The 27,578-nt window shown below is 31.3% G+C and overlaps 7 protein-coding genes across 8 annotated transcripts in view; 5 read left to right on the top strand and 2 right to left on the bottom strand.

The window, feature by feature from the left end:
• Positions 1-22: 22 nt before the first annotated feature.
• LOC111690497 (probable multidrug resistance-associated protein lethal(2)03659) lies at positions 23-10,134 on the bottom strand. 2 transcript variants are annotated; one of them, XM_046948531.1, is made up of 8 exons: positions 9,738-10,134; positions 9,567-9,668; positions 5,422-5,652; positions 3,299-5,317; positions 2,855-3,239; positions 2,461-2,611; positions 1,451-2,399; positions 23-1,372 (listed from the first exon to the last, which is right to left on the bottom strand). In XM_046948531.1, coding segments are annotated over exons 2-8 (4,038 nt in total). In that variant the 5' UTR covers positions 9,569-9,668; positions 9,738-10,134; the 3' UTR covers positions 23-1,071. The 2 variants fall into 2 exon arrangements, with proteins under 2 accessions (XP_046804487.1, XP_023308754.2); XM_023452986.2 differs by lacking the exon at positions 9,567-9,668 and having other exon boundaries at positions 9,738-10,133.
• A 1,769-nt stretch (positions 10,135-11,903) lies between these two features.
• LOC111690637 (26S proteasome non-ATPase regulatory subunit 1) lies at positions 11,904-15,352 on the top strand. Its single transcript, XM_023453164.2, has 3 exons — positions 11,904-12,002; positions 12,059-13,008; positions 13,068-15,352. Exons 2-3 carry the CDS (start codon positions 12,072-12,074, stop codon positions 15,176-15,178), a joined length of 3,048 nt encoding a protein of 1,015 aa, XP_023308932.2. The 5' UTR covers positions 11,904-12,002; positions 12,059-12,071; the 3' UTR covers positions 15,179-15,352.
• A 1,523-nt stretch (positions 15,353-16,875) lies between these two features.
• LOC111690504 (histone RNA hairpin-binding protein) lies at positions 16,876-18,242 on the top strand. Its single transcript, XM_023452997.2, has 2 exons — positions 16,876-17,178; positions 17,242-18,242. Exons 1-2 carry the CDS (start codon positions 17,089-17,091, stop codon positions 17,833-17,835), a joined length of 684 nt encoding a protein of 227 aa, XP_023308765.2. The 5' UTR covers positions 16,876-17,088; the 3' UTR covers positions 17,836-18,242.
• A 380-nt stretch (positions 18,243-18,622) lies between these two features.
• On the bottom strand, positions 18,623-20,110 carry LOC111690502. Its single transcript, XM_023452996.2, has 3 exons — positions 19,690-20,110; positions 19,338-19,620; positions 18,623-19,085 (listed from the first exon to the last, which is right to left on the bottom strand). Exons 1-3 carry the CDS (start codon positions 19,794-19,796, stop codon positions 18,648-18,650), a joined length of 828 nt encoding a protein of 275 aa, XP_023308764.2. The 5' UTR covers positions 19,797-20,110; the 3' UTR covers positions 18,623-18,647.
• Positions 20,111-20,271: 161 nt separating this feature from the next.
• On the top strand, positions 20,272-21,498 carry LOC111690635 (phosphoglycerate mutase 1). The gene is made up of 3 exons (XM_023453162.2): positions 20,272-20,513; positions 20,573-21,070; positions 21,132-21,498. Exons 1-3 carry the CDS (start codon positions 20,273-20,275, stop codon positions 21,296-21,298), a joined length of 906 nt encoding a protein of 301 aa, XP_023308930.1. The 5' UTR covers position 20,272; the 3' UTR covers positions 21,299-21,498.
• Positions 21,499-23,374: 1,876 nt separating this feature from the next.
• On the top strand, positions 23,375-25,458 carry LOC111690549 (eukaryotic translation initiation factor 2D). Its single transcript, XM_023453054.2, has 3 exons — positions 23,375-23,853; positions 23,911-24,052; positions 24,116-25,458. Exons 1-3 carry the CDS (start codon positions 23,596-23,598, stop codon positions 25,438-25,440), a joined length of 1,725 nt encoding a protein of 574 aa, XP_023308822.2. The 5' UTR covers positions 23,375-23,595; the 3' UTR covers positions 25,441-25,458.
• An 897-nt stretch (positions 25,459-26,355) lies between these two features.
• Positions 26,356-27,578, top strand: part of LOC111690548 — a 4,001-nt gene continuing 2,778 nt past the window's right edge. Inside the window, exon 1 of the mRNA XM_023453053.2 lies at positions 26,356-26,805. Within this exon, the coding sequence (XP_023308821.2) occupies positions 26,497-26,805 (309 nt within the window). The 5' untranslated portion in view covers positions 26,356-26,496. The remainder of the gene's footprint in view (positions 26,806-27,578) is intronic.

The raw sequence follows: 27,578 nt of genomic DNA, 5'->3' as shown, positions 1-27,578 counted from the left end.
TAAAACACTCGACAAAATCAAATTGTGTTTAGTGATCATCATATCATTTATTTTTATTTATAATTTAACATTTTTCTCACGAAAAATTGCATAAATTTAGGCACTTTATTTGGTTTTAAATATGTTAAGTACAAAAATATGTATTGAATTTGTAAGTACGCCTACGTATATTAATTTCAATAGCTAGTCTTAAACATATGTAAACTTCTAATATAATATAAAAAATGAAAATTCCTATATTACTTTTGATCAGATTATGAATACAAATACTTTGTATAATACATTGCATTTAATTTAAATTAATACAAACACCTATAATAAATTATTATATTTTACAATTTACACTTACATACGAACATAAAAAGGTATATCCTGTATGTATTTAATTATAACACATAAATGGAAGAAATAAATTAAGTACTGAGCTTTTAAAATTGGCAGTATTAATTGAATACCTTAAAAAAATTAATTGATTAAATTTAAATAAAAATTGACTAATACATTTTAAAGGGATTTCACTCATAAGTACCCTGCAGTATGACGAATTAGTTCTACAGCGGCGATATTAACAGCCATAAAGAACAAACACTAGTGAAATTAACCCACGAGGAATTTTATCATTGCATCCATTCATTAACATCTCTAGTTCAAATTCTCCAACGAAAAAAGAAAAAAATAATTCTGAAACTGGGGTTAAACTACGTGTCTATTGATTTGTAGTTGGAAGCTCTCTTGCTAGTACGAAGCACTAATTGTTGTTATGAATGGCATAAACTTTTCGTACCAATTTTTGTATTTCCGCATCATTAAATTCAAACGGACATTTCAGCATTACATTTCGTCAGAAATTAACCATGTAATTATTTGTGCTATCAAAGTGACATTTAATTTATTTGGAATTTATTTTCATAAACTTCTTGTTAATCAAATGTGTACTAAATGTGTATTTAGTTAGAAATGTGGTAATACAACTAGTGAAAGCTGCTAATTGGCACTTTTCGTACTGTAGGGTAGGTTTATATGTAAACATGAATGTATATATATGATGTAGAAGTTTCTGTATACTTTTTATCACAATTGTTTTTTTATATCTGTGTCGTTTTTAGTTCCTTCAAATTTCAACTCATAGTTTTCCTCAGCAGCTTGAAATAGGGCTGCTGCTGTCGCTAGGCCGGTATGATCAACTAAGTTACGTAGGAAGCCACCTGGTTTTTGTAGTAACTCAAAAGGATGACCCAATTCAACAGCTTGACCAGCATCCATAACTAAAACTCTATCACTATCCATAACAGTGTGCAAACGATGGGCTATGGTTAGAACGGTACAGTCCGAGAATTTCGTTCTTATAGTTTTTTGTATAAGTTTATCTGTTCTGCAATGTTTTAAAAAGGAGATAAAAGATTAGAGTCATTATCATAAATTAATCAAACATATCAGTTTTAGTACTTACTCAGGATCCACGTTAGCTGTAGCTTCATCTAGAATTAAAATTTTATTTTTTCTGAGAATTGCTCTTGCTAAGCAAACCAGTTGTCTTTGACCTACACTAAAATTAGAGCCACCATCATACATGCGACAGTTTAATCCACCAATAAGTGTCGATACATGTCCTCTTAATTCGACATCTTCTAACGCCTTCCACATTTCCACGTCACTGCATTCTTCTAATGGATCCAGATTATAGCGTAACGTGCCCGAAAATAGTACAGGATCTTGTGGTATAATAGAAATATTGCTTCTCAAATCATAAAGTCCTAGTTGTTCAATGTTCACATTGTCAATACGAATTACACCCTCATTGTAAGCTAAGCGAAATAGTGATTGTATAATAGAAGATTTACCAGCTCCTGTTCTTCCTACGATGCCAACTTTCTCATTCGATTCAATAGAAAAGTTTAGATCCTTTAAGACATACGACTCTTTTGGATCATATTTCAATTTGAAGTTAATAAACTCAATACGGCCTTTGCTTGGCCATTCGCCTTTGGGTTTGAATTCATCTAATGTTTCCATTGGTGGCTCTGGAGGTTGTTCGGTATACTCTAACACACGTTCAACACTGGTCATTTGATTCTCTAATTCTGCTGTTTGACGCATGCCCCATTGACACATACCAATCATAGTACTTGAATGTAGAATGGCCAAGCCGACATCCCCACTGTTAAAGTCCGCTCCGAGTAATAGAAAACTAAATGTAACGACAGTTATGTAAAAAACACAAATAATATCTGTCCATAAGGCAAATGCTCTAGTACAAGACAGAAACAAGAACCATGCAGACGTATTTGCGTTTAAATAATCATGAAATTCCGATTCTAATGCTGATTCGGCTTCCAATGCTCGAATTGTTGTAAGTCCTTGGAAGGTTTGATTGGTAAGCGAGTACACAGGGCTGCGCGCTTTAAATTCAAATAATTGGTTAAATCGCTAAAAATAAATCATTTATCTTTTATTACTTACAAATAGATTCCAAACGTTTGACACTTCGACTTGTGTTTACGTAGAGAAATCGAATACCAACAAGACAAATAACTATTAAAACTGCAGGTACTAACAGCCAATAATTTGCAATCGCCACAATAATCAGTACGCCTGAGGCATCAATAGCAAACTGAAATTTTGTGAGGTATTTAGAATTTTGTATAAGTTTGTACATATCGTCATGTAAAATGCAAAAAGGAATAACAACCAACAAACTTAAATCGACTTTTAGATTGAAAATGGTCCAGTGCATCAACATTTTAAACAAATTACGTTTTTATAGCAACAATGTAAATTGTTAAAAAGTGGTTTTACTCCCTTTTGCATTTTTGACGATATGTATTGAAATACATAAATATATAAAAAGCCTTACAGATAAACAATCCATTAGCGTGTGAGGTAAATCTGCATCCACAGTTCTGATATCTTTTGAAAAACGGTTCAAAATGCGGCCAGAAGAGTTTGTATTGAAGAAGTACATACTTGTTCGCGTAATACCTCGAAATAAGCGATCATGCAATTTTAAAGAAATTCTTAAACACATTCGGAAAAATCCAAAAGTCCGTAACAAATACACAACCAGGGTAGCTCCCAACATTGATGAATAAATAATCACTCTCTTTTGTCTTTCATTTTCTTTCTCTTGAAAGTCTCCATTGGAAGTTGTATCAAAAATTGTGTAATTCGAAATCAGAACTTCTGCAAAAGAATTATTTGCACCAACATAGGATGAATTTCGGTTTTCCTCCCAAATAACCCTAAAAATGGTCACATTGTCACAGAGACTGGAAAATTCAAATATTGTTATAGAACTTACCATCGTGATAAGAAATAATCAACACCATTCAGCATTATGCGGGCACATATGAATAGTCCTACAATAAGGATTAGTATAAAGGTACTTTCAAGGGCTTTAAAGTATGAAAGATAGACATCTAGCTTAACAGACCCTATTGCTTGGGCTTCTTTATTCACATCTTCAACAGGCTTTTCGTCCGGCCGCAACAAATGGTAATAATGTTCCATACTTTTTTCTGAGTCACTTCTAGACAAGTGACTGCTAACACTAACCTCATCACCAGTCGTATCTCCACCGCCACATTCATGGTGGGTTTGAGCCAAAAATTGAAACTGTTTAGACCTTTGAAGTTCCTGATAGCTACCTTGTGCTACAATTCTCCCCGATCCCATTAACAAAAGTTGCTCAACGTCAAACAAATACTGCAATTGATGTGTAACCAATATTCGAACTTTCGACGACAAGAAATCATTTATGCATCTCTCAAAAATGTGTTTGCCAACATGAGTATCTACAGCTGATAAAGGATCGTCTAAGAGGTAGATATCCGCTTTACGATAAACAGCTCTGGCTAAATTTATACGAGCTTTTTGACCTCCGCTAAGACTTACTCCACGCTCTCCAACTATTGTCAAATCTCCTCGGGGAAGTAACTCAAGGTCTCTTTCTAAAGCGCACACTTTTAAGACGCGTTTATACCGTCTTTCATTATAATCTTCAACAAAGACAACATTGTCTCTAATTGTCCCTTCAAATACCCAAGGTTCTTGAGAGCAATATGATACCTTTCCATTGACTAGAACTTCACCGGAGTCAATTTGAACTTCTCCCAAAAGAACATTAAGAAAGGTCGATTTACCTGAACCTACTGGTCCAACGATTGCAGCCAAAGTTTTTTCATTGATTTCAACATTTAAATTTGATATTGCTGGACTTGTGTAGCTATGTGAGCTATCACTATCCCATGTTGCAGTAGCATTACGCAGTATCACTCCCTTCGATCCGGCATTAATATTTAATGTTCTTACATTCCGCACAGGACTAGATTCAATAGGCGCTTTTATTCGGTTGTCTATGAAATTTAATTTTTCTACTGTATTTTTATTTTGGTCTTTATTTTGAGATTTGTTTGCCTTTTTCTTTTTTAATTTCTTTTCCAATTTCAATGGAGCTTCAGCCTGGTCACCATCCAAAAGAAATTCTTTGCATCTTCTGGCTGAGACGCAAGCCTCAGCAATAAACGTTATTGAAAGGGGCCAGAAGTGTACCATTGAATCATTTAACATATTGAAATATGACGACACTGTATATACTCGTTTTGCAGTCAAAGTATCACCCATATATACATATGAAACCAATGCCAAAAACACTGAAAGTGGAGATATCATCGATGTACAACTTAGAGCAGCATGTATATATGAAGTTCCTCGTATAGCTTTAACTTCTTTCAATCTAACTTCGGCTACAACCTTGGCAAAAGATTTTTCCCATGCGTACATTTTTATTACCTGAATTCCTTGTATAATTTCGTTCATAAGCTTTACTCGAAGATCTGTTCGTTCCGCTGTCCTCTGTCTATAATATGCAGCCTTTTTAGCCGCCCATGCTTGCAGAGGAATAAAACTCAACATAAACGCCACACCAATCACAGCCGACATGCCAATTTCTCGGTACATTAAATAACCGATTACAAGGGATTCGATAGGACCTTTCCAAATGTCGTGTAAAAAACATAATGCCACATCAAATCTTCCCAAATCATTAGATAATATATTTATAGCACGCCCGCGTAAGCCGTCATTGCTGGCACTTTTAGAAATTTGCAAACATTTACGATATATCAAACCAGATAGTGCTAACCGTATTTTCGTGCCCACTTGAAATATGTAGAATATAAATGGATGGAATGTCAGGACCGGCACTATCGAACACAACACAATACCACCGGCAAAAAGATAAGCACTTTTCTCGCTTATTGCAGTTTGTCCATTTGCAAAATAAGCCACCAATCCTCCCAAGAACAGTGGTTGTAAAGCTCTAAATATTTACAAATTTATGTATGTATGTATGTATGTATGTATGTATGTAAGTATTAAAATTAAATAATAATAAATAATCACGTACGATCTTACGAGACTTACTTTGTTATAGATTCACAAATTGAATATAAAATACCCAATGGTAAAAACACTGTCCCATACGCTTTAACTATCATACGTACAACACTCGGGTTCTTGCGTTTTCGTTCTTCATCCCATAAACGACCAAATTTCTCAGTTACACGCTCGCTATCTAAATTTTTACGATGTTGATACAATTCCTCATCTTCTAAGGGACCTTTAAGGCCACGACGAAAAAGATCTTTCATCCACCTAAAAAATTAAATATAAAAAATATCATTCTAGAAACAAAAAATATTTCATGACATATTTAAAACCTATAAAGATACGATTATTTAAGACTTATATATGTACACGGTACAAAAGATGTGACCTTATATTACATTGAACACTGAATTTCCCTAAAAACTACCGCCTTAAATTCGCACTTGCAGTACATGATCCATTTAGGTATTATTAAAACTACTACAAATTATTCTTGGACTCATTCTTGAATGTCTACGTATTATACATACACTCAAATTTAACATTTTATACATCATTCAATGATCATTAAAATGGGAAGAATTTTATAATTTAAAATTGTTTTCCAAAAAGTCATATGTGAAGTATATGTAAATTGCGCTAAAACGCGTTAAAAACTCAGTTATTTTTTAAAATAAATATTAATTGCATTTGTTAACGAATCTGCGAATGTACTGCAATATAGCAACAAAATTCAACATAATCAAGGTTTAAAGGAACTAAAATATCTCTGTCAGATTTTATGAGAATTGGTCCATAATTGACCATACGTCCCATATAAGATCCCGTACAGAAAATTACCTTAACGCTCATAACTGTCTTCATAATACCAGTTTAGCGACGAAATTTAACATAGTTCCACTTCAGAAAATAAATTTGTTATTTTAATGTCCAAATGTAAACATAAAACAAATAAAAATAATTTTGTTTACTTTTTTCTTAATTTGGTTATTTTTTATTCGAATTTTGGTTAGAAAAAAAATTTGTTGTGGCAACACTGATTCCTAGCCCATTTAATGGCATAAATAATTAAAAATTACATAATTTATTTTGCACTTTTATATAAATAGACCGCATTACAGCTTACTGTAGAAAATGTATATAGTTTTATAAAACTGTCTAAATAAAGAGTTTTTATAATTCTAAACTGATTTGACGCTTTTATTTGCAACAATATTGTATGACAGGGATGGCAAATTGAATTTTCAAATTGTACAAAAAAGCTTTTTTTCAGATTGTAATTAATCTATATTTTAGCAAATTTTATCTATATCGGTATAAAGCAAAATCATTTCAAGACGACTTTTTCACGTAGTAAACTAGTCAATATGTGAAGGACATTAGTCCATTGTCAAGACTAGTCCATAACAAAACCATAAACTAGTGTACATACAGAGTTGTTATACTAGTCCAAAAACTAATCCAGAAATACTTTAAACGTCTAGTTAAATGTACTTAAAAACTATAGGTTAGTCATTAGATAATTCAATATCTATAGGAATTTTATATAAATTTAAGAACAAATTCGAAAATGAAACAAAACTTTTTATTAATAATGCTACAATACTAGTTCACTTGATTTATTCGGCGATTTCATATGGTTATAAAAACACTAATTATATCAACAATTTCGTTGTAAGTGTATATATAAAACAAAAAAATTTTGCCTATACACTGTCTTTATAAAATGCAACTTCTTACATATGTCCAGTCCATACAGTTTCTACGTAATGATGCAATAGTTACGCGAAATAATGGAAACATAAGAACAGCTTGGTGTAGATTAGAAGCAACATAACATATAGTAGATTTCATGGGCTGTCGTGAATATAATAATTTGCCACAAAATTTAAAAAATGAAACGAGAATTTCTATATTTAAGAAATTATTTAAAGAATGTATTTTTTGTCATTTAAATGAATATATATCCCAATGATATCAGATTGTTTACATTGTTATTACTTTTTATACAAACATTTTTTTTTTTTGTTTTTTATTTTTTATTTTTTATTTTACCTTAGATATTTACATATGTATATAAATATTAGTATTAAAATATAATTTGCCAACTCGCCTCAACAATGTTTTCTAGGCGCTGAGGCTAAATAATTGTAATGAAATTGAATTGAAATAATATTTATGTATATATTTTCATTTATTCAATAGACTGGTTCTTAGACTGATCAAAATACACTAGACAAAATACTAGTCTATAGAATGTTGTCTAGGCTATATAATAGTAAATATACTACTCCAAAGAATAGAAAAGCGATCGGAAAAAAGTAAGACTAAATTTGTTAAATGTTGTACCGCAATTCCGTAATTATTTAATTTTGACTACCGATATCGCAATGTAATGACAAATCGGTTGCAATTTATTTTAGTTAAAAAATATCTTCTATAAATACAGATTTAAAAGACATAAATAACACTTTTTTAAATTAGGCCGAAAGTCTACATATTTCACCATCATTTACATATTTTTGTCAAACACTGTATATATACTTTTGTGGGTCTATGATCAATATTTCGGTGTGTTACAAACGGAATGACAAAATTACACTTATCTTTTTTGATGGCGGGTATAAAAAATTAATGATAAAAATACAGAGAAAACTGAAGCTTACGCTAGACTCAAGCTAGCTAAGAACCCGCTAGTTAGAGCCATTGCTGACAAGAGCAATAGTGACGGTGCCATCTCCCAAGACAAATTGGCGATAATCCAACTGAAGATGTTGGGGGTCTATTGGAAAATCCTAACGGATAATCCAGGTTTATCTCCTCAAAACGATGATGTATGCTGGTATCAGGGCAACATCAAATTGATAGCGTGTACTAACGAACGATCAATCGGGGTTATTATCATAAAGTTATTGGATATTGGATATTACTGAAAAGAACGCGAACACACCTAATATAGAATAGAATATATTCTTCGGTATTAGATGCGTTCTTACTTGTGGTAGTTTATGTAAAAGTATTGTATACTTTTAGGTGAAATAAAAAAAATTCATCATTCATTGGTTGTATCAATTATTCAAAGTCCATTCATTAATTTGTATATTTACAAATACAAATAGTGAAGCCAGAAAAATGTTCACTCATGTCCACCATATTAATCAAGTCTAAAAAAATCTTTTATTTCTATTGAAAATTTTTATAAAAAAAATATAAAAGTGAGGTAGTTGGCAACTGTGTCGTGATGCCACATAGTGTATTATATAATGATGTATAATATATTATTTACGGCTGGAAAGCAAATGATGATTAATATATATTATTTATATTACTACTTGTTGATCTCAGGTTTTCATTATTACTATGTTACATTGATATTTTGGGCGTAAATGCTTAATATTACAAAATAAATGAATAACTTAAAAAAGTTTCTTGTAACTTTTCTCGTTATTTTGGTTTGTTTAGTAAATATATCAAGTACAAAATTTATTCATTAATTCGATATACAATACTCAATGCAAAAAAGTTTTTTCGTTCGTTAAGCCTTAAATTCGATAAACTAAATATTCTTCAAAATACCATTATACCATTATAGGTTAAAAAAAGTCTTTATTATGATATTCAGTATTAAGCATCATAATATAATATTGTAGATAATTATTGTAATCGCTCTGTCAATCATATTTTTAATTACATACAAATAACGTTAGATAAAACTAATTCACTGAATAAGATAAAAACTTATTAAAATATTATTGTCTGTGTACATAAAATTATTAAAAAAATATATTTAAAAATGATATGTATATACCTACATACAAATATGGTATATACCTACATACAAATAGATAACTACAAAAGCCTTTATACCCTACATACCATACATACATATGTTCATACATTTCCCTTTATTACAACAATACTGTATATAAAAGATGGTAGAATTTTTTTCATCTAAACACTTTTGAAAATTGATACCTATAAAAAATTATGTAAATAATTTTATATAAAAAAAGATAACCCGATATATACCACCAATATTATTGATGAATTCCATTATAATTGTTCAATTATAATTTCTAGAGTTAAAAGTAATTTACTTTCTCACAAAGGATACTAAAATAATTATTCTAAAAAAATTACTTTTCCTTTACAGTTTCTAAATTTTTTTGGTATGTACCTACATATTTTTTCCTATAACACAAACACTGGTTATAAAAGGCCGGCTTTAAAGGATGTTATTTTATGAGTGTTATTATATTACAACAAATGTAGCATCGGTAACACTGTCGTATTCCACATACAAAATAAAAAACACTGTTAACATTTGTTTTCTCTTTTTTTCATAAACTTACCAGAAACTCCAGCGTGAAAAAAAATTTGCACTTGAATATGGATTTTTTGGGCGAATAATTTTTTTGCGAGTCCGATTCATACTTTGTTAACAGAATTTTACAGTTACACAAAAACACTAACAAATATTCAGATTTGCAATATGAACAAATTTTGAATTAATATTTATTAAAAATTCTTCAAAGAAACACACATCAAATTGGCGAAAAATAACAATTTCTAACACTAAAAAATATTTTCAACGGTACAAATATTCTTGTTTTAATAGGAAGTAGTCTCAAATGTTGATTATTCTTTGTTTTGTGTACTATTTTATTTTACATTCATATTCAATATGGACCAATTAACGACTACTGCTACTAATAAAGTTTATGACCAGACCTCACACAACAATAAATTAAAGAATGAACAACAGGGATGGAAAAAGAATTTTTTTAGTATCAAGTAAAATTTCACAGAGTACTTTTTTAATCTCAAAGTACTAAAATAATGATTTTGCTAAAAGTTTGTCATTTCTTAATTATTTCAACAATCCGCAACAGATGATAAAATTTAATGAAAATATTTATAATATATAATTTCTTTCCCAGTAGATGGGTGCATGGTGTCTTACAGGTCCCATACAAATATTACACCGATATTGTAAAAATGCAGGCAACATTTGGCTTAATACAAGGATGAATTTAAAAATTTTACTTAAAGCTAATAATTAAGCTACAAGTATATATATCCATTGTTTATTGTGAATAAATCGCTTAAATATGCGTTACATTTTAACATCAGTATAAACAAAAAAGTACCATTCTATTTTAACCGGCAGTATCAAATACCATTCTATTTTAACCGGCAGTATCAAATAAGACACGGGAGTATCATGGTACATTGTAATCAAATAGTGTAATTAAAAAGTACCATCCTATCAATTTTGCCATCCCTGATGAACAATTTCATAATGAGAAGAAATTCCTCTTAGCAGCGTTGTCAACTCTTTTATACCAAAAATCGCTATTCATCTACTAAAAAAGCGTTAAAAATTTTGTATATAAGTAGTCACTAAAAAATTTGCATAGTGTTCACCAAAATAAAATCTTTTTTTTAAACAAAAAATACTCATCATTTGAAATTTTGATTCGGAATCAAATTTAAAAAAAATGTATTAAATTATTACAATATGGAAAGATTAGCAAACGATTCATAAAATTTTACAGCATTTTTATAAATTTAATCTGTTTTATTGTTATTAAAGTTATCATTTCGAAAAATGTTCTAAAGCCAAAACATTGAAGCAGAAGAAGCTTAAACAACACACACAGATTTTGATCAAAATTTAAGAGAAAAGAATGCAAGTTCGTTAGGTAAAAATGCTAAATCTAAACTTTAGATTAAGCTGTCAAAGGCGCTAAAGCGCCTTGCTCTCAAGTGCTGGTACCTTGTTAAGTATACCATGTTACTTTCTTTACGATTTCTGGCGATCCTCTCTTTATTCTTTTATTTTTATATTTTAACGTTGCCATATGTTCAGAATATTTTGCTAAAAATCGTGCAGTGTTGTTATAATGCGCATTTTTCGGCATGTGTTATTATTAATTGAAGATATTGAATGAAATAAATATAAATGAAACGAGAAAAATAATATATCTGTTCCGTATTTTATTCAGAATTATTTTTTCATCATTTCTTTTTATATTATAAAAAATAATTTTTAACAAAATATCATTTTGCTTTGATTTTTTTATAAACGTCATTAGTTGTGGTCTGTCGAGAGTCGCTTTATTTTAATTCGTCGCTCGCTCTTTTTGTGTTATTTGTCGACAGCGGTTCCAATTTCTAAATTTAAAAGGTGGCAACACCATATGGAGGATTGTTAATTTTCTTTTCTTTTAAATTGTAGTATTTTAAAATGTGAATTATTTTTTATATTCACTTTTGCATCAAAAATTAATTAATTATGTAAAAATTTCTCTTTCGATGACAATTAAATTCTGTGACAGGCCCTATTTATCGGATTTTTAAGTTTACTCTACTAACATTTAATACAACCCTGTTTTCTTTTGACAATTCTCATACCAAACTTCAACATAACAAAAGTGATTTTGCATTTTCTTTAAAAGAAAAAAATTTTGGCATCGTCATTACTGTTGGAAAAAAATTAAATAAATATTAATAAAATATTACTACTGTTCACTGTTTTTTTGTTAAAATCAAGTTGAAAGTTGTGTAAGCAAAAACATAAAAAGAATTGAAGTTTTAGTTAAATAAATATTGAGGTTAGTTAAAAAACATTGCAATTTTTGGTTTGTTGACTGGTTTCTTTTTGTTACAGACAAATCCGCAAAATGAGCCTTACTTCTGCTGCCGGTATAATATCGTTACTCGATGAGCCTATGCCTGATTTGAAGGTGTTTGCTTTGAAGAAGCTGGATCATATAGTCGATGAATTTTGGCCAGAAATTTCAGAGTCGATTGAGAAAATCGAAATGCTGCATGAAGATAGAACTTTCCCAGAAAATAAATTAGCTGGAATGGTAGCTTCGAAAGTTTTCTATCATTTAGGTTCATTCGAAGATGCACTCACCTATGCCTTAGGTGCAGGCGATTTATTTGATGTTAATGCTCGAAATGAGTACACTGAAACAATCATCGCTAAATGCATTGATTTTTACATTGCTCAAAGAGTTGCTTTCATTGAGTCACCAAAAGAAGCTAAGCCTGTTGATGCACGCTTGGAAGCAATTGTAAACCGAATGATTCAGCGCTGCTTAGATGATGGACAATATCGTCAAGCTTTAGGTATTGCATTGGAAACTAGACGTATGGATATATTTGAGGTTTCAATTATGAAGTCTGATGATGTTAGCGGTATGCTGGCATACGCTTACAACGTGACAATGTCCTTGATACAAAATCGTGGTTTTCGCAATGAAGTATTACGCTGTTTGGTCGGACTTTACCGTGATTTAGGTGTTCCAGATTATGTAAATATGTGTCAGTGCTTAATTTTCTTGGAAGATCCGTTGGCCGTAGCCGAAGTATTAGATAAGCTTACAAGATCATCTAAGGAGTCCAATAACTTGATGGCTTATCAAATTGCATTTGATTTATATGAATCCGCAACACAAGAATTTTTGGGCAATGTGTTGCAGGCACTTAAGGAAACCGCTCCCATTCCTACTGCACTTCCAAGTACTTTCAAACCTCAAGGTACTACCAGCTCCTCAAAAACCGACGAAGAAAAAGCCAAGGATGAAACTGAAAAAACGGAAGAGCCTGAAGGTAAAATATAGGTATATGAACTTGAATAAAATTTATATATTTTAATTTTTACATTTTAGCTGATGTCAAAGTTGAACGAACAGTCGATTCTTTAAATGACTCTGAGAAAGCCCATCAGAAAAATATTGAAAAACTTATTTCTATTCTTTCTGGTGAGGTCACAATTGATTTGCAGTTGCAATTTCTTATACGTAGTAATCATGCTGATTTGCAAATTTTACGAGCCACTAAGGAGGCTGTACGAGTATCTATTTGTCACACTGCTACTGTTATTGCCAATGGATTTATGCACAGTGGCACGACTTCTGATCAATTTTTACGTGATAATCTCGATTGGTTAGCACGCGCAACTAACTGGGCAAAACTAACGGCGACTGCATCGCTAGGTGTAATACATCGTGGACATGAAAAAGACTCATTGGCCTTGATGCAAAGCTATCTACCTAAGGAAGCTGGACCCAGCTCTGGTTATTCTGAAGGCGGTGGTCTATATGCTCTAGGTTTAATTCACGCTAATCATGGAGCCAATATAATTGATTATTTATTGCAACAGTTGAAAGATGCTCAAAATGAGAATGTTCGTCACGGTGGTTGTTTGGGTCTGGGCTTAGCTGCCATGGGTACCCATCGACAGGATCTTTATGAACAACTGAAATTTAATTTGTATCAAGACGATGCTGTTACGGGCGAAGCTGCTGGTATCGCAATGGGTATGGTTATGTTGGGCTCTAAGAATGCACAAGCTATAGAGGACATGGTTTCATATGCTCAAGAAACTCAACATGAGAAAATTTTACGAGGTCTTGCTGTTGGCATTTCACTTACAATGTTTGCACGTTTAGAGGAGGCTGATCCACTAATTACCAGTCTTTCAACTGATAAAGATCCAGTTCTCAGACGTTCAGGAATGTATACGATTGCGATGGCTTATAATGGAACTGGTAGTAATAAAGCCATTCGAAAACTGTTGCATGTCGCTGTCTCCGATGTGAACGATGATGTGCGTCGTGCAGCTGTAACAGCTATAGGTTTCATACTTTTCCGCACTCCTGAACAATGTCCTTCTGTTGTTAGTTTATTAGCTGAATCGTATAACCCTCATGTTCGTTACGGTGCAGCTATGGCGTTGGGAATTGCATGCGCCGGTACCGGTTTAAGGGATGCTATCGCTTTATTGGAGCCCATGGCAAGATTAGATCCAGTTAATTTTGTACGCCAAGGAGCGTTAATTGCTTCGGCCATGATTTTAATTCAACATACCGATCAGACTTGCTCTAAGACTTCGTTCTTCCGTTCCCTATACGACGAGGTTATTTGTAATAAGCATGAAGATGTAATGGCTAAGTTTGGTGCAATTTTGGCCCAAGGAATAATTGATGCGGGTGGTAGAAATTGCACTCTTTCATTGCAGTCGCGTACTGGACACACAAATTTACAAGCAGTTGTTGGTTCGCTCGTATTCACCCAATACTGGTATTGGTTCCCACTAGCTCATGCTTTATCTTTGGCATTTATACCAACCTGTGTGATTGGCCTCAATTCCGATTTGAAAATGCCACAAATGAAATTCAAATCGTCCGCCAGACCATCAATGTATGCATATCCGGCACCACTTGAAGAGAAAAAGTCGGAAGAGCGCGAAAAAGTTGCTACTGCTGTTCTTTCCATTGCTGCACGACAAAAACGTCGCGAAACTGCTGATAAGAAAGAAGAAGAAAAGATGGATGTTGATGAAGAAAATAAGGATTCTGCTACTTCAAGCTCCAAAAAAGATGATGAAAAGACCAAATCTGACGAGAAAATGGACAAGACCGATGACAAACAAAAAAAGAAGAAAGACGACGAAAAGGATAAGGACAAACCTGAGTCTTCGTCCGAAAAAGAAAAAGATAAGAAAGACGAGAAAGAAAAACAGGAAAAGGAACCTAAATTTGAAATTCTAGAAAATCCAGCTCGCGTCATGCGTCAACAACTCAAGGTTTTGAGTGTTGCTGAAAATCAGTCATATGTGCCTCTTAAGGATGTTACAATTGGTGGTATAATTGTTATGCAACACACTGGTAAAACTAAAGAACAAAAATTGGTTGAACCTGTAGCTGCCTATGGCCCCAAAAATGATGATGTCAAAGAGCCTGAACCACCAGAGCCATTTGAATACATTGAAGATTAAATATAAAAAATCGAAATTAATCAATTCATTACTACTTTTTTTTAAATTAGAAAAACCTTTAATAGGTATCAGAAATATTAATGTTTAATAAATAACAAATTTGTCGTATTCACAGAAAATTAAAACTCGTATTCACAATAAACAAAACTCAATAATTATTTTTTCCCATTCAAATTATAGTGAATTTATTGTATCGATGTGATGTAATCAATCAAATAGTTTATAATAAAATTCGTCAAACAAATGAGTTTTTTTCACAACGATTAACGAAAAATCTATGTATATATATCATAAATTTAAGCCAATTGAGATAATAGTATATTTGACGTAATTATGGCATAAAAAGGCCAAATGGGGTGGTACAGTTGTATGGGGGCTAGGTGAAATAATGGATCGATTTCAACCATTTTCAATAGGCTTCGTCTCTGTGTCAAAGGTTTACATGGACAGCCAGACGGACGGGCGAACATGTCTCAATCGACTCAAAAATGAATTGGTATACTTTAAGGTGGGCATTGGACCAATATTTTCGTGTGTTACAAACATCAGCACAAACGTATAATACCCTCCCCACGATAGTGGTGTAGGGTATAAATAGCAAGTGTTTAACTGTACCTTCCTGTATATCTGGAAGGAATTTTTATTTTAAAATTTCAAGTAGGTGCCACGCCTTGGAAACTGGTAAAATTAGATTCCTCAAATTTTGCACGTTCAACTTTGACATCTATAAGAATATTTTTGAACAAAATGGGTGGAATAACTGCAGTGGTCGTGGCCCCTTCCATATTAAGAAAATATTAAATACAGTATATCTCAGAAAATGTAACAGTTAGAGCCCTCAAATTTGGTCGGAACCACATAAGTCTCAATATGATTAGTTAGGATAAAAATTGAGTGGACTTGCAGCAGGTGGCGTGGCACCTCCCATATTAATTAAATATACACAAATTTATCTTGGAAATTATAAGAGTTAAAAACTTCAAATTTTTCAGGATTATTCACCAAGAGTGGTTTCTATTGGCGGACTACTAATGAGGGGAGCGGCATATCCCATACGAATTAAATACAACAAAATATTTTATTTAAGAAACTAATAGAACTAGATTCCTAAAACTTTGCACAAAGGATTTTCATATTCATCTAAACATTTTGGGGAAATAAAGCGCACATTCATCAGGGTGTGGCTTGGAACCCCCATATGAATTATATAGAAAAAATTGATACTGTAGAAGCTAGAATGTTAAAATTTTACATGCAGAACTTCGACATTCATGTAAACATTTTGGCGGTCATCCAATGGAGGATTCACCCCTCCCATATGAATTAAATACAATACAATATTATTTATATTTTTCATAGCTTACATTAAAAAATGTGTAAGTGGTTTATTGGCTTTTAAGAATTTTAACAACTATGTAGAAAATAAAAAAAAAAAACTATTTTCAATTTAGAAGAAATAATATCGATTTTAGGATCATTTAAGGTTTGGCACAGACAAACATTCTTATTTTATTTAAAATTTACACTGTTGCTTTAATAATCTGTTAAAATAAAATTATTTTCACCACTCAAGCTACAAAATAAATGTTTAAATTCACCACAACCAATAAATGAACATTTTCGTATCGTCTGTTTTCTTTACTGTCTATTCAAAAAGAAAATAAAATGCGAATGTAAGAACAAAATGGAATTGTGAAAAACGCGCGAATTTGGAAGAACAACGAAATGCAATGATACATTGTATTATTACAATATAAAATTAGATAGGAAAGAAAGGTCGCGCTGGAAAGGTGTTTGCTGTAATTGGGAAGAAATAAGAACGAATTTCTGTCAATACGTCGATTTAAAATAAAAGTAATTGTGCTATAGTAATTACTATATGAAATACTATTGGTAAATATAAAGTTAGAATGTTGGTTTGTGAACAAATAACAATGTCTGTGGAAAGTAACAATGTTGGCGCAGGCAGCCGCACCTGGGCAGAAGAAGTTGATGCAGATGTAAGTATTAACGATTAAGTCGTAGTTTATCCTTAAAGTAATTATAAAATTAAAATATTACAGTCAAAAGGTGCAATTAATAGCAGTCTATCTGATGCGAATGATTCACGCCGCGACATTTCTTTGGAGTTTTTGGATGGTGTAAATGAGCAAAAGTTTGAGAAGCTTGTAAAAGAAGAGAAATTAAAGACACCATTTAAAAGGCGTCATTCACAAACTCCTAGTATTGAAAGCCGTTCGAATAGCCCAAACAGCAGTTGCGGTAGTAGCAGTAACGAAGGTGATAATAGTGGACGCTATTTTAATAGTCGTAAAAACGAAAAGCGCCCTAGACAAAACAGTTTCACTTCATCATCTTCTTCATCATCTTCATATGCTGAATCCGATCCATCAATTCTTTCCAGACGTCAGAAGCAAATTGATTACGGTAAAAATACTGTGGCTTATGAACGCTATATTGAGACTGTGCCACGTTCAGAAAGAACTCGTGACCATCCCCGCACACCAAATAAATATGGAAAATACAGCAGACGTGCATTTGATGGTCTTATTAAAATATGGCGTAAGCAGCTGCATTATTATGATCCACCAAATCCAAAGCTATCAAATAAAGAATCATCTCTGAATAATTGTAGCTCTGATTCGGATTCCGAATAATTATCAACATAATTCTATTTTAATATAATTCTAGCGAAGTCATCGATACTATTAAAACTGTTCACTTATTTTTTTAGCCTTAAGTTCACGATGAGTAAAGCTACTTTATTTTTTGCGTTGTTCAATTTATTTAATTGTTGCAAATAACTTGTTAATTTTTACACCATTACTGAATTTTTTATGGTAAAGTTATTTTATGCCTTTATTTTTTGTAAACAATTTATACTTAGTTGAACGTTTAATATATTATAATGAAATCTTTAAAATTATTTCATTTAACTGAATTCTTGTAAAAATATATACTAATAATATAAAACGTTAAAGCACAGAAATTTGATAAATTTGAAAATGAAATTTAATAAATCATACATTTCCTTGTATTTCTTGGTTTTGTAAGAAGTTATTTACCTGATCTATTTTATTATACTATTATACATGGTATAAGTAATGTTTTTTAAATCATGTTATTATATTAAAAAACAACGTAACAGCATACACACATGCTGCTAAGGATGGTTATTTTGTAATTCGTTTTGAAAGAAAATCGAAATACACAATAATCTCTAGGTATATTTTCATGTTGTTTATTTACTTCAATAGAAAAGAATCGATTTGTAGCTAAATATTGTTTAAGGACTTGAAATAAAATCACTATGTGCTAAAATTTTGAGTTTGTTATTGCTTTTTTATGACTTTTGCTAATATATATATACATACATACTAATATTTATAGATATGTGTGTAGACAGTTTCTACTACTTCCAAAATAAACGAAACGTCAATAGGATTAGTTTTATTAAAAATCAATTAGTTTATTTGTTAGTATGCTGTAAAGTATTTAGTATGACATCCAACTTCTGCATCTGTCGTTCTTCCATATGCTCCAAATATCTGTTTATGCGTTGTTCCATTTGTTGAAGACGATCATCAATGTGCAATTTTAATTGATTTAAAATATCATCATTTTCTGAATTTTTATCAGTCTTAATTTGGTCAATGTTCATTTTTTGTTTCATTAACTGATCCAATGTCAACGTATTCGACTGATTTGCTTTTGTCATAAGTTCTAATAGCTGTTTACACCTTTCTGAAGTCGGACCAGGTTGCTTTGTTGAATTTTGTAACATATTTTGAACGTTCGCAATGTTTATGCAAGCAGTATTCGGTAATAAGGTTGTTATGCCATTTGGATTGGGGGCGGTATGTAACATAATGCCAAATATACAAACATCACAGAAATCTGTTAAAAACTATAATAGAAAGAAAAAAATAAGACATTTTTGGCTGTGTATATATGTAAATTAGACCGACTCACAAAATAATTTTAAAAAAATTTAATGCTCAACAAAGATCCTCTCTTTTAGAAAACATCATAAAACAATGCAAAGTATGTACATTTTGAGAGGTGTAACAAAAAAACGGGTTTGATTTCCGTATGGAGTGAGTCGGTGTAATACATATAACCAACATTAATATTTTAAAATTACTTAAATTAATATTACCTTCAGTGTTAAATAGGTCACCCCCGATTTTTCAACTTGGACATCATACCGATAACTTTTAAATTGATCATCTGAATCATCCACAACAACTCCATAAATTGTTTCCAAATATTCTTTTACGGGATTTAGGAAAACTTCAACCCTGGGAACATTACATACAAAAGAAGCAGCCTGAATCTTATAATGTGGAAATATTTCTACATCTAGTTCACAGTTTTCTGAAGAATCACCTTTGTTTAAAAGTATAGACTTTTCTTCATCTACTAAAACATCCAATGATGGTCTAAATGTTTATGATAAGGTATATGTAAATATGTACATACATTAAAAATCTAAATATCTCCATATTTACCCTGCAAAAATGTCCGGATCTGCAGCCTGTATTTTGGCGGCCTGAGAAAATGGGCATCCTCCAATCTGGGACCAATTACTTGAGATCTTGACTGTTGAATTGTCCATATTATCTTATGTTTTATATCGTTCTTAAACTTTTAACAAAGGATATGAATTTCTTTGTTTACTACTACTACATACTACTGTACATACAGTATAAATTATTGGTAAAAACCCGAAATTTATTGTCAGCTGTCTGACATCTGGCTTGGTTTACATATAATTATTTTTTTTTAAATACATTTGGAATTATTCTTATGAAATTTAATTTTTGATTAAGAGAAATATTAAGGTACTTTTAAGTTACATGAAAATTTTATATAAAAAATAAAACACGTAAAAACATTTTGTTTATTGCATTCATTTGAATTGAAATATTCGTGAGGGTAAAAAGGGAATTTTTGACATTTCTTTTTGTATTAATTTCTAGCAAACTGTCTACATTAAACACCAATTGAATAGGAGTACTTATTGACGGTGCTGCCAAATTGAAATAAAAAATATTGCAATTGATTAAAAAAGTTTTAAATGACCTTGTGAATATGATTAAGGTCAAAACAGGCATTACTTTAGCTCAATTGTCGGTGGGGATTGTCGCGAGAGGTAGTGCTGATTTTTTAGCTACTGGTCCTTGTATTCAAATTTCTCGCAATTATTCAAAAAATTGCTCCAAAATAATGGCTGCTGGTAAATACAAGATTGTCATGGTACGCCATGGTGAATCTGAGTGGAATTTAAAAAATCAGTTCTGTGGCTGGTTTGATGCCGAACTAAGTGAAAATGGTAAGTAGAATAAGAATATCTTTTGATTATGAAATACATCATTTTATTTGCAAATGTAGGAAAGAAAGAAGCTGAAGCCGCTGGCGAAGCTGTTAAAGCTGCTGGTTTGAAATTTGACGTCGCTCATACTTCAGTTTTAACTCGTGCTCAGTGCACATTAAATGCCATCCTTACTAAAATTGGGCAAACAGACATTCCTGTATGCAAAACCTGGCGCCTAAATGAACGTCACTATGGTGGTTTGACAGGCTTAAATAAAGCCGAAACTGCCGCCAAGTACGGCGAAGATCAAGTCAAAATCTGGCGCCGTAGCTTCGACACTCCCCCACCACCAATGGAACCAGGTCATCCATATTACGACAATATCGTAAAGGATCCCCGTTATGCCACTGAACCTAAAAAGGAAGAATTCCCTATGTTTGAATCTTTGAAACTTACCATTGAACGTACTCTTCCCTATTGGAATGATGTCATTATTCCCCAAATGAAAGAAGGCAAACGCATTTTGATTGCTGCTCACGGTAACAGCTTGCGTGGTATCGTTAAGCACTTGGACAGTAAGTCATTTTAAGTCGATTAACTTTGTGGATATTTAAATATTTAAATTGTTTTTTATAGATTTGTCTGAAGATGCTATCATGGGATTGAACTTGCCAACAGGTATTCCCTTTGTTTATGAATTGGATGAGAATTTCAAACCAGTCGTTTCAATGAAATTCTTGGGAGACGAAGAAACCGTTAAAAAGGCAATTGAAGCTGTTGCTGCACAAGGCAAAGCCAAGTAAATTACGGGGCATTTAATTAAATTGGATAATCTTACATAGAAAAATTGTAATCAGCACATAATAGTAAATTTACTTTTCATGAAATCTACATTCATACACATAATTAGGTGTTACATATTTATTATTTTGCCATGAAATGTTGCTACTGTATTAGTCGGTTATATTGAAATTACAAGAATTAATAAATGTTTTGAATGAAACTTGTTCATTGTGTACTTGTATAAAATTACATATCTTATTATTACGTCGAATAATAAGATATGTATTTAGTCTGAAGATATCTGATCATACCTATGAAAATATCAAAAAGTTTTTAAAATGTTCCTTTCTGAATTATATTACAATTAGAACCCTAAATTCACTTTATCATATAATATAATTTTAATGTCTTTTTGATTTAAGTTAGTTATATTTTTTAGGTCTACTAGTAATCCTTATCTAATTATATGTAATTAGAACCAAAAATTCTACGTTTGCAAGTTAGTTTGAGAAGAACCTCTGATTTTTCTGCGCAAATTTTAAGTAAAAGCTCTTCAATTTTTTCAAGTGGTACAAACCCAAATAATATTAGAAAATTGTTAATTAACTTTATCCGTCTTACTACGAACTACGCCTACAACGAACAAATTTAACTGGCTCATGAGAGTTCGTTATAAACAAGTTTAGCTGTGTTACTATTTTTGAATATATTGAATTAAATAATGTATTATTTCTTGAGTCTTACTCCTCTTTGTACCTCTTTTATATACATACACATTTACATATGTATATCTTCCTGAATCTTATTACCCAATAAGCAAAAACCTTTGAAATGATGTAAATATGTATTTGAAAACCTATTCAAATTTCATGCATAGTCTTTGAGAACAAATTTGAAAAATTTTGTTTTCAAATGGAAAATTATGGCCTTCTCAAACAAAAAGGCAGTTAGAAATCAAACGTATTTTTCAAATGTATTTCAAATTTAAAAAAAAGGCTAGAGGTAAGCTTGAAACTAAAAAAAATTTCAAACGTATTTCAAGTATTCTTTATTATTATTTTCATACATATTTCAAACCCTAATTATAATGCTAACTATTGCAAAATTCATATATTTTTTTACATCACCTGAAAATAAAACATTCATTCATTTATTTTAGCATATTTTTCTTTTAATATCTCCGATTATTTCTCCTATATTTAACATTTTTTCGCTCCCTTGCTGTAGAAAAAATATTCTGTTTTTATTTTTCTAAAATAATTTATTTTTTGAAACTTTTCTAAGTTCAATTCAAACAAAACTTTGAAAATTTTATAAATATCACACATTATATTTTTTTAAACGTTTTTGGAAATTATCATGTTTATTTCAAAGGCTAAACTTTAAAATTTGAAAACAATTTGGAAAATACATTATTTAGTTAAGAAAATTTTCAAAAATAATCACAGGTTTGAATCGATGTTTATACATATATATACATAAATACATACATGTGTCAAGTAATGAAAATACTACGACATAACTGCAACCCTGTACCTAATGTTATTAATAGAGGAGAAGATGAGACAAGATAATGCGTCGACGCAAAAGGAGATTAAGGTATTATTGTTTTTTTCAGAAAGGAAAATTGTGATCTGAAGATTGGAAGCGAACTTTCGAGATATAAATAATAATTAACTGTTCCTTTTTAAAATAATTGAAATAGTCGTTTTTTAATTTGTATGATAATTTGATCTACTCGTGGCATTTGACACATCTATATATGTATATTAACCATATGTACCTATACTTTCAAAAGGACAAAAATATCGATTTTGCTTCATGGCATTTGACACATCTATATATGTATATTAACCATATGTATACTTTCAAAAGGACAAAAATATCGATTTTGCTTCATACAAAATTTGTTCTATAAACTTTTGATAAATTGTTATACATAAGGTATTTATACTTTATCCGCTACAAATCAATGTCTGTGGTGGTGTTACGGTTACATTTAAGGAATTATTGGTAACACTGGTGTATTTATGCTGTAAATACATATGGATATGTACAGTGGGCAATCATAGAATGTTGGCTATTTAAAACGGCTGATCATTGTTTTCAATTCTTTTATGCATAGACTTGTTTGTATACATGCTTGAGACGTACAAATGTCAATCTCCATATAAAAAATTTTGACAATCGTGTGTTTGCTTTCAATTGCAGCTACCTTGTAAAATATGACATGTGAAATTACCTACGGTTGGCAACTTGTTAATGCAAACGTAAAAAAAAGACATCGAACATTTTAATTCTACTAGTTTTGGAGAAAATGTTTTTAAAACCATATAAAGTTAAAAGTAATGCTCCACTTAAGAGTTCGGACGTTAAGAAACTTAAACAACGGATTCAAAGAGAATTCCCCAACACAAATCCAGATTCTTTAATTGCTCCTAAATCTAGTGTTAATGTTCTCAAATTGGTGACACATGGAGATTTTCAGACAAATGTATACTGCGCGGATAAAATGCCAATGTTTTTTGAAAATGAAGAAAATAAATTGGTGCCCACGATATATAGTCTGTGGCAGGTACAAAATTGGTTAAATTTAAAATCAAGCGGAACTATTTTGACCTCATATTGACAGGTTACAGATCTGTTGCCGTATTTCACAACTCATGCAGGAGTGCTACCAAAATTGAATAATGGTGCTGACTTAATGCTGCCGGGAGTAATACCGCAAGGTACAGGCATGAATATATATGGCCACTACAAAAAAGGACAATTGGGTTAAGTATAAAGACGATTATTTATAATCATTTATTTTATTTATGTATAATTCTTTCTTGTAGTTGGTGTTAATTTGACCTCTAATAAATCAGCTGTAGGAGTTGGCTATTTACCCAGGTCGAGTGATGATTTGTATATGTGTGGCGGTCATGGTGTAGCTGTAAAGATGCTTCATTTGTTTGGTGATAAATTGTGGGCTCATGAGCCCTCTTTGGCTCAACAGGTTCCGCAATTTAAAAGTACAAAGTTAACAGATAATGACTTTCCAGCTTTAGGATCTAAACCGCCAAATAAAAAGCCAAGCGATTCAAGTGCTCCACAAGAAAATGTCATTCCTGAAAATATAGAAAATCCTAATATTCATGTGGAAGCAGAATTGGAGATAAAGGAAAGTTTTGATAATATTGTGAACGATAAGGAATTGGGCAATAACAAAGAAGAAAACATTGAAAACACTCCAGAAATTGTCTTAAAAAACGCTTTTCTTTCAGCACTTAAAAATCATGGAAAAAACTTGCAGTTACCTCTATTGACAAGTAATTTCTTTCGCCTATACGTTGTGCCTGAATCACAGGAAACCTTGGATTTAAAAAAGACCAAATATAAGAAACTATCAAATTTCTTGAACGAAATGATCGATCAAGGATTTATAGTGGTGCGAGAGGAAACTAAGGGTGTTGATAAAATTACTTCCATTGACTTGGAGCATCCGGAGTTGGTAAATTTTATAACCGATTATAAAAAACCAAATTCGGCGGATGGATCTGAAAATCCCCTCTTTCACTCGGAGCTGACTGAACTATATATAGTTACTGATGTTACTGCCCCTTTCTTCACTAAACTTAATTACAAACGAGGTGGTGGAATACCAGCATCACAAATAAAGAAGGTCATAAGAGAGTATGTGAACAAGCTAAATTTACCCTTATCGAAAGATCCCAAAGACGAGGAAAAGTCTTATATTTTAGATGACTGCCTTGAGAAAATTTGCAATGCTAAAACAGCTCCACTAAGTAGAATTACTAATGCTGTGATATCTCAAATGGATCATTCATACCAGATGTGCACTGCGAAAGATGTTAGGGGTAACAAGCCAATGATTCAAATGTCATTAGCTACCAGATCTGGCAACAAAAAGGTAACGTTGGTCAGTAATATCGAATCATACGGAATAATTTTGACAGAATTTATAAAGCTTTGTAAGCAAGGCGCTGCTGCAAGCACAACAATTGTAACATTGCCAAATCAGAATCGTGAAATGCTGCAAATACAAGGCAATCAAGTTCGTTTTGTGTACACTCTCCTAACCGAAACATATAAGATACCACCAAAATGTATTTTAGGATTAGAACTGGCTAAAGATGGCAAAAAGCACAAGAAAAAATAAATGTTAACATGTTATAAACTTTTACATCTTTTTTTAGTAGAACGACGTAATAAATTTGTTGATGGTTTATTGTATTGATAAGTAAAATCTTAAAAAAAACAAATAACATTCTTACAAATACTTAGTAAGAAAGCTATAAAAATAACACTTTGTTAATATAGAACAAAACTTAATATGTATATAAAGTAGAGGTTTATGATTATAAAATGATTTTAAACTAAATTTTTACTTAATAAATACCTATGGTGTTTATTAAGTAAGTTTACATTCATTGTATATTTCTGCCTTTAATTTTGTAATGTTGTTTTTTGTTAATAAAATCGCTTACTTCGGATTAACTAACGGTGATACTGTGTGAATTGTAAATTTGAAAAAATCTAAATATATGTTGTACTACGATCTCATCTTACTTTTCAGCCAAATTGGGAACTGGTCGAAAAGCAAATTAAATAAATGCTTTTAATTAAAAATAATTTGTTATATTTATATAACTATACTTATACTCTTTTAGTCCTTTCAAACGAGAACACATTTGCTTACAATTTGACAAACTTAAATCTGCCATAAGCTTGTCATTGAATTATCAAATTTAATTATAAGGCAGAGTATTTTAGTTTTATATTTCAGTACATATGTAAACAGGAAGCGAGAAGGCAAGCACTTGACCGATTCATTATAAAATGTATGTCCTTGGTCAATGTTTGGTGATCTGGATCAAATAAAAAAATTAATTTTTTTAAGTGTTTTTATAAATAATATATTACTTCCAAAATCTCACTTTTTATCTCTCGGACTCATTTTTTTAAAACATCGAAAATTTAAAAATTGAACGTATTAAAGAACTTAGCCGGTTAACAGTCGATTTTAAGATGCCGCCGTTAATGTTAGTCGGCGCCGGGCTCTGTCAGTGGTCTGAATGCATTTCGCGCATTCTGTTTTCATGTTTATTTTGGTTATATTTATTATTGACAGAAATTCTGTTTTGGTTTTGTTGTGACACATTAGAAATAGTGGCAAAAAGTTTTTAGATTTCCTTTGATTTTTGTGCTTTGCGATATGAAGCGTGATATTAAGTTTGTAATATTTTATTTAGTTGCGATACAATTATGGTTCATCAATCGTGCAAATGCGGATGCTGAGGAAGATAGTTGGATGGATGCAGATGCCTGGGCAAGAGATCATCTAGGTACAAATGCATTTCATACAGCAATTGGTAAATGTTGTAAATGTTCAGACGATATTGCCATTTCTGATAATTCGGAAGAACCATTAAAGGAACAACAACAAACAATTGGAGAAGATGCAGCGTCAATAATATATTTTAAAAAGTTCATTACAATGTTGTTTAATCGGAAACATTTCAAGGTAAGCTTATAAACATGATTACATGACGTCATAACCAAAACTTGAACACTTGAACATACATATATGTATGTAATATCCCAGCTAGCATTTTTTGAAATTTTTGATCACAGAGTCATTTATGACTCTTCTCTTTATAGTCTTTTATAAACCCCATTTCTGATGAACCTCCATACATTTTTGTATAAATTTTGAGTCATATTTCGTACCTCTGGATGATCTATTAATGATTGCTATATATTTTGTTATTGTTTTTCGAATATATCAGATTTTAATAATTAATTGAAAGTACAATTAGTAATTAGTCATTCAACTATCTTCCGTAGAGGATAAAAAAAACTATTAAAATTTGAGCATGATATAATTTCAATTTCCTTGATAGAAAATCGAATTAGCATTATTACTTTTAAGTGTAATTGCTGTTGTTCCGTTACAAATAAAAACAATAGCTTGATAAAAGATCACAAAATAACTTTGAAAACTATCACAATTTTTTAAGAAATAAAAAATGGTGTTTACACAATTTTTTATATTTATAATACTTATATGGATTTTTTTATTCATAAAAATCCTATATATGTATATTAGAGACTCTAATTTAGAGTATACCGAGCTTGAATGAAGTAAAAATTTTTGTTCTACAGTCCGTCCCCCTCTCTAGAATTGTTTTTTATTTATTTATTTATTTATTCAAAAACAATGGCCGTAAGCCGATAGGGCCTAATTGGCTAGTCTACAATTAAATATACTTATAATACAAAAATATTATTGGTACA

Source organism: Lucilia cuprina, chromosome 4, assembly GCF_022045245.1.
Source record: "Lucilia cuprina isolate Lc7/37 chromosome 4, ASM2204524v1, whole genome shotgun sequence".
In the NCBI taxonomy this organism is placed as follows: Eukaryota; Metazoa; Arthropoda; class Insecta; order Diptera; family Calliphoridae; genus Lucilia; species Lucilia cuprina.
Note: the sequence above shows the minus strand (reverse complement) of the source record. Positions and strands in the feature narration are given on the sequence as shown.

Coding starts and splice junctions, on each gene's coding strand:
- LOC111690497 (XM_023452986.2), bottom strand. CDS start 9,817: ATGAATCGGACTCGCAAAAAAATTATTCGCCCAAAAAATCCATATTCA. Junction 5,653..9,737: donor TTTTCACGCTGGAGTTTCTG/GTAAGTTTATGA, acceptor TTAATTTTTTAG/GTGGATGAAAGATCTTTTTC. Junction 2,612..2,854: donor CGCTAATGGATTGTTTATCT/GTAAGGCTTTTT, acceptor ACAAAATTTCAG/TTTGCTATTGATGCCTCAGG.
- LOC111690637 (XM_023453164.2), top strand. CDS start 12,072: ATGAGCCTTACTTCTGCTGCCGGTATAATATCGTTACTCGATGAGCCT. Junction 13,009..13,067: donor AAAAACGGAAGAGCCTGAAG/GTAAAATATAGG, acceptor TTTACATTTTAG/CTGATGTCAAAGTTGAACGA.
- LOC111690504 (XM_023452997.2), top strand. CDS start 17,089: ATGTTGGTTTGTGAACAAATAACAATGTCTGTGGAAAGTAACAATGTT. Junction 17,179..17,241: donor CAGAAGAAGTTGATGCAGAT/GTAAGTATTAAC, acceptor AAAATATTACAG/TCAAAAGGTGCAATTAATAG.
- LOC111690502 (XM_023452996.2), bottom strand. CDS start 19,796: ATGGACAATTCAACAGTCAAGATCTCAAGTAATTGGTCCCAGATTGGA. Junction 19,621..19,689: donor GATCCGGACATTTTTGCAGG/GTAAATATGGAG, acceptor ATAAACATTTAG/ACCATCATTGGATGTTTTAG. Junction 19,086..19,337: donor TGACCTATTTAACACTGAAG/GTAATATTAATT, acceptor TTTCTATTATAG/TTTTTAACAGATTTCTGTGA.
- LOC111690635 (XM_023453162.2), top strand. CDS start 20,273: ATGATTAAGGTCAAAACAGGCATTACTTTAGCTCAATTGTCGGTGGGG. Junction 20,514..20,572: donor TGCCGAACTAAGTGAAAATG/GTAAGTAGAATA, acceptor TTGCAAATGTAG/GAAAGAAAGAAGCTGAAGCC. Junction 21,071..21,131: donor TATCGTTAAGCACTTGGACA/GTAAGTCATTTT, acceptor TGTTTTTTATAG/ATTTGTCTGAAGATGCTATC.
- LOC111690549 (XM_023453054.2), top strand. CDS start 23,596: ATGTTTTTAAAACCATATAAAGTTAAAAGTAATGCTCCACTTAAGAGT. Junction 23,854..23,910: donor CGATATATAGTCTGTGGCAG/GTACAAAATTGG, acceptor TCATATTGACAG/GTTACAGATCTGTTGCCGTA. Junction 24,053..24,115: donor CTACAAAAAAGGACAATTGG/GTTAAGTATAAA, acceptor TCTTTCTTGTAG/TTGGTGTTAATTTGACCTCT.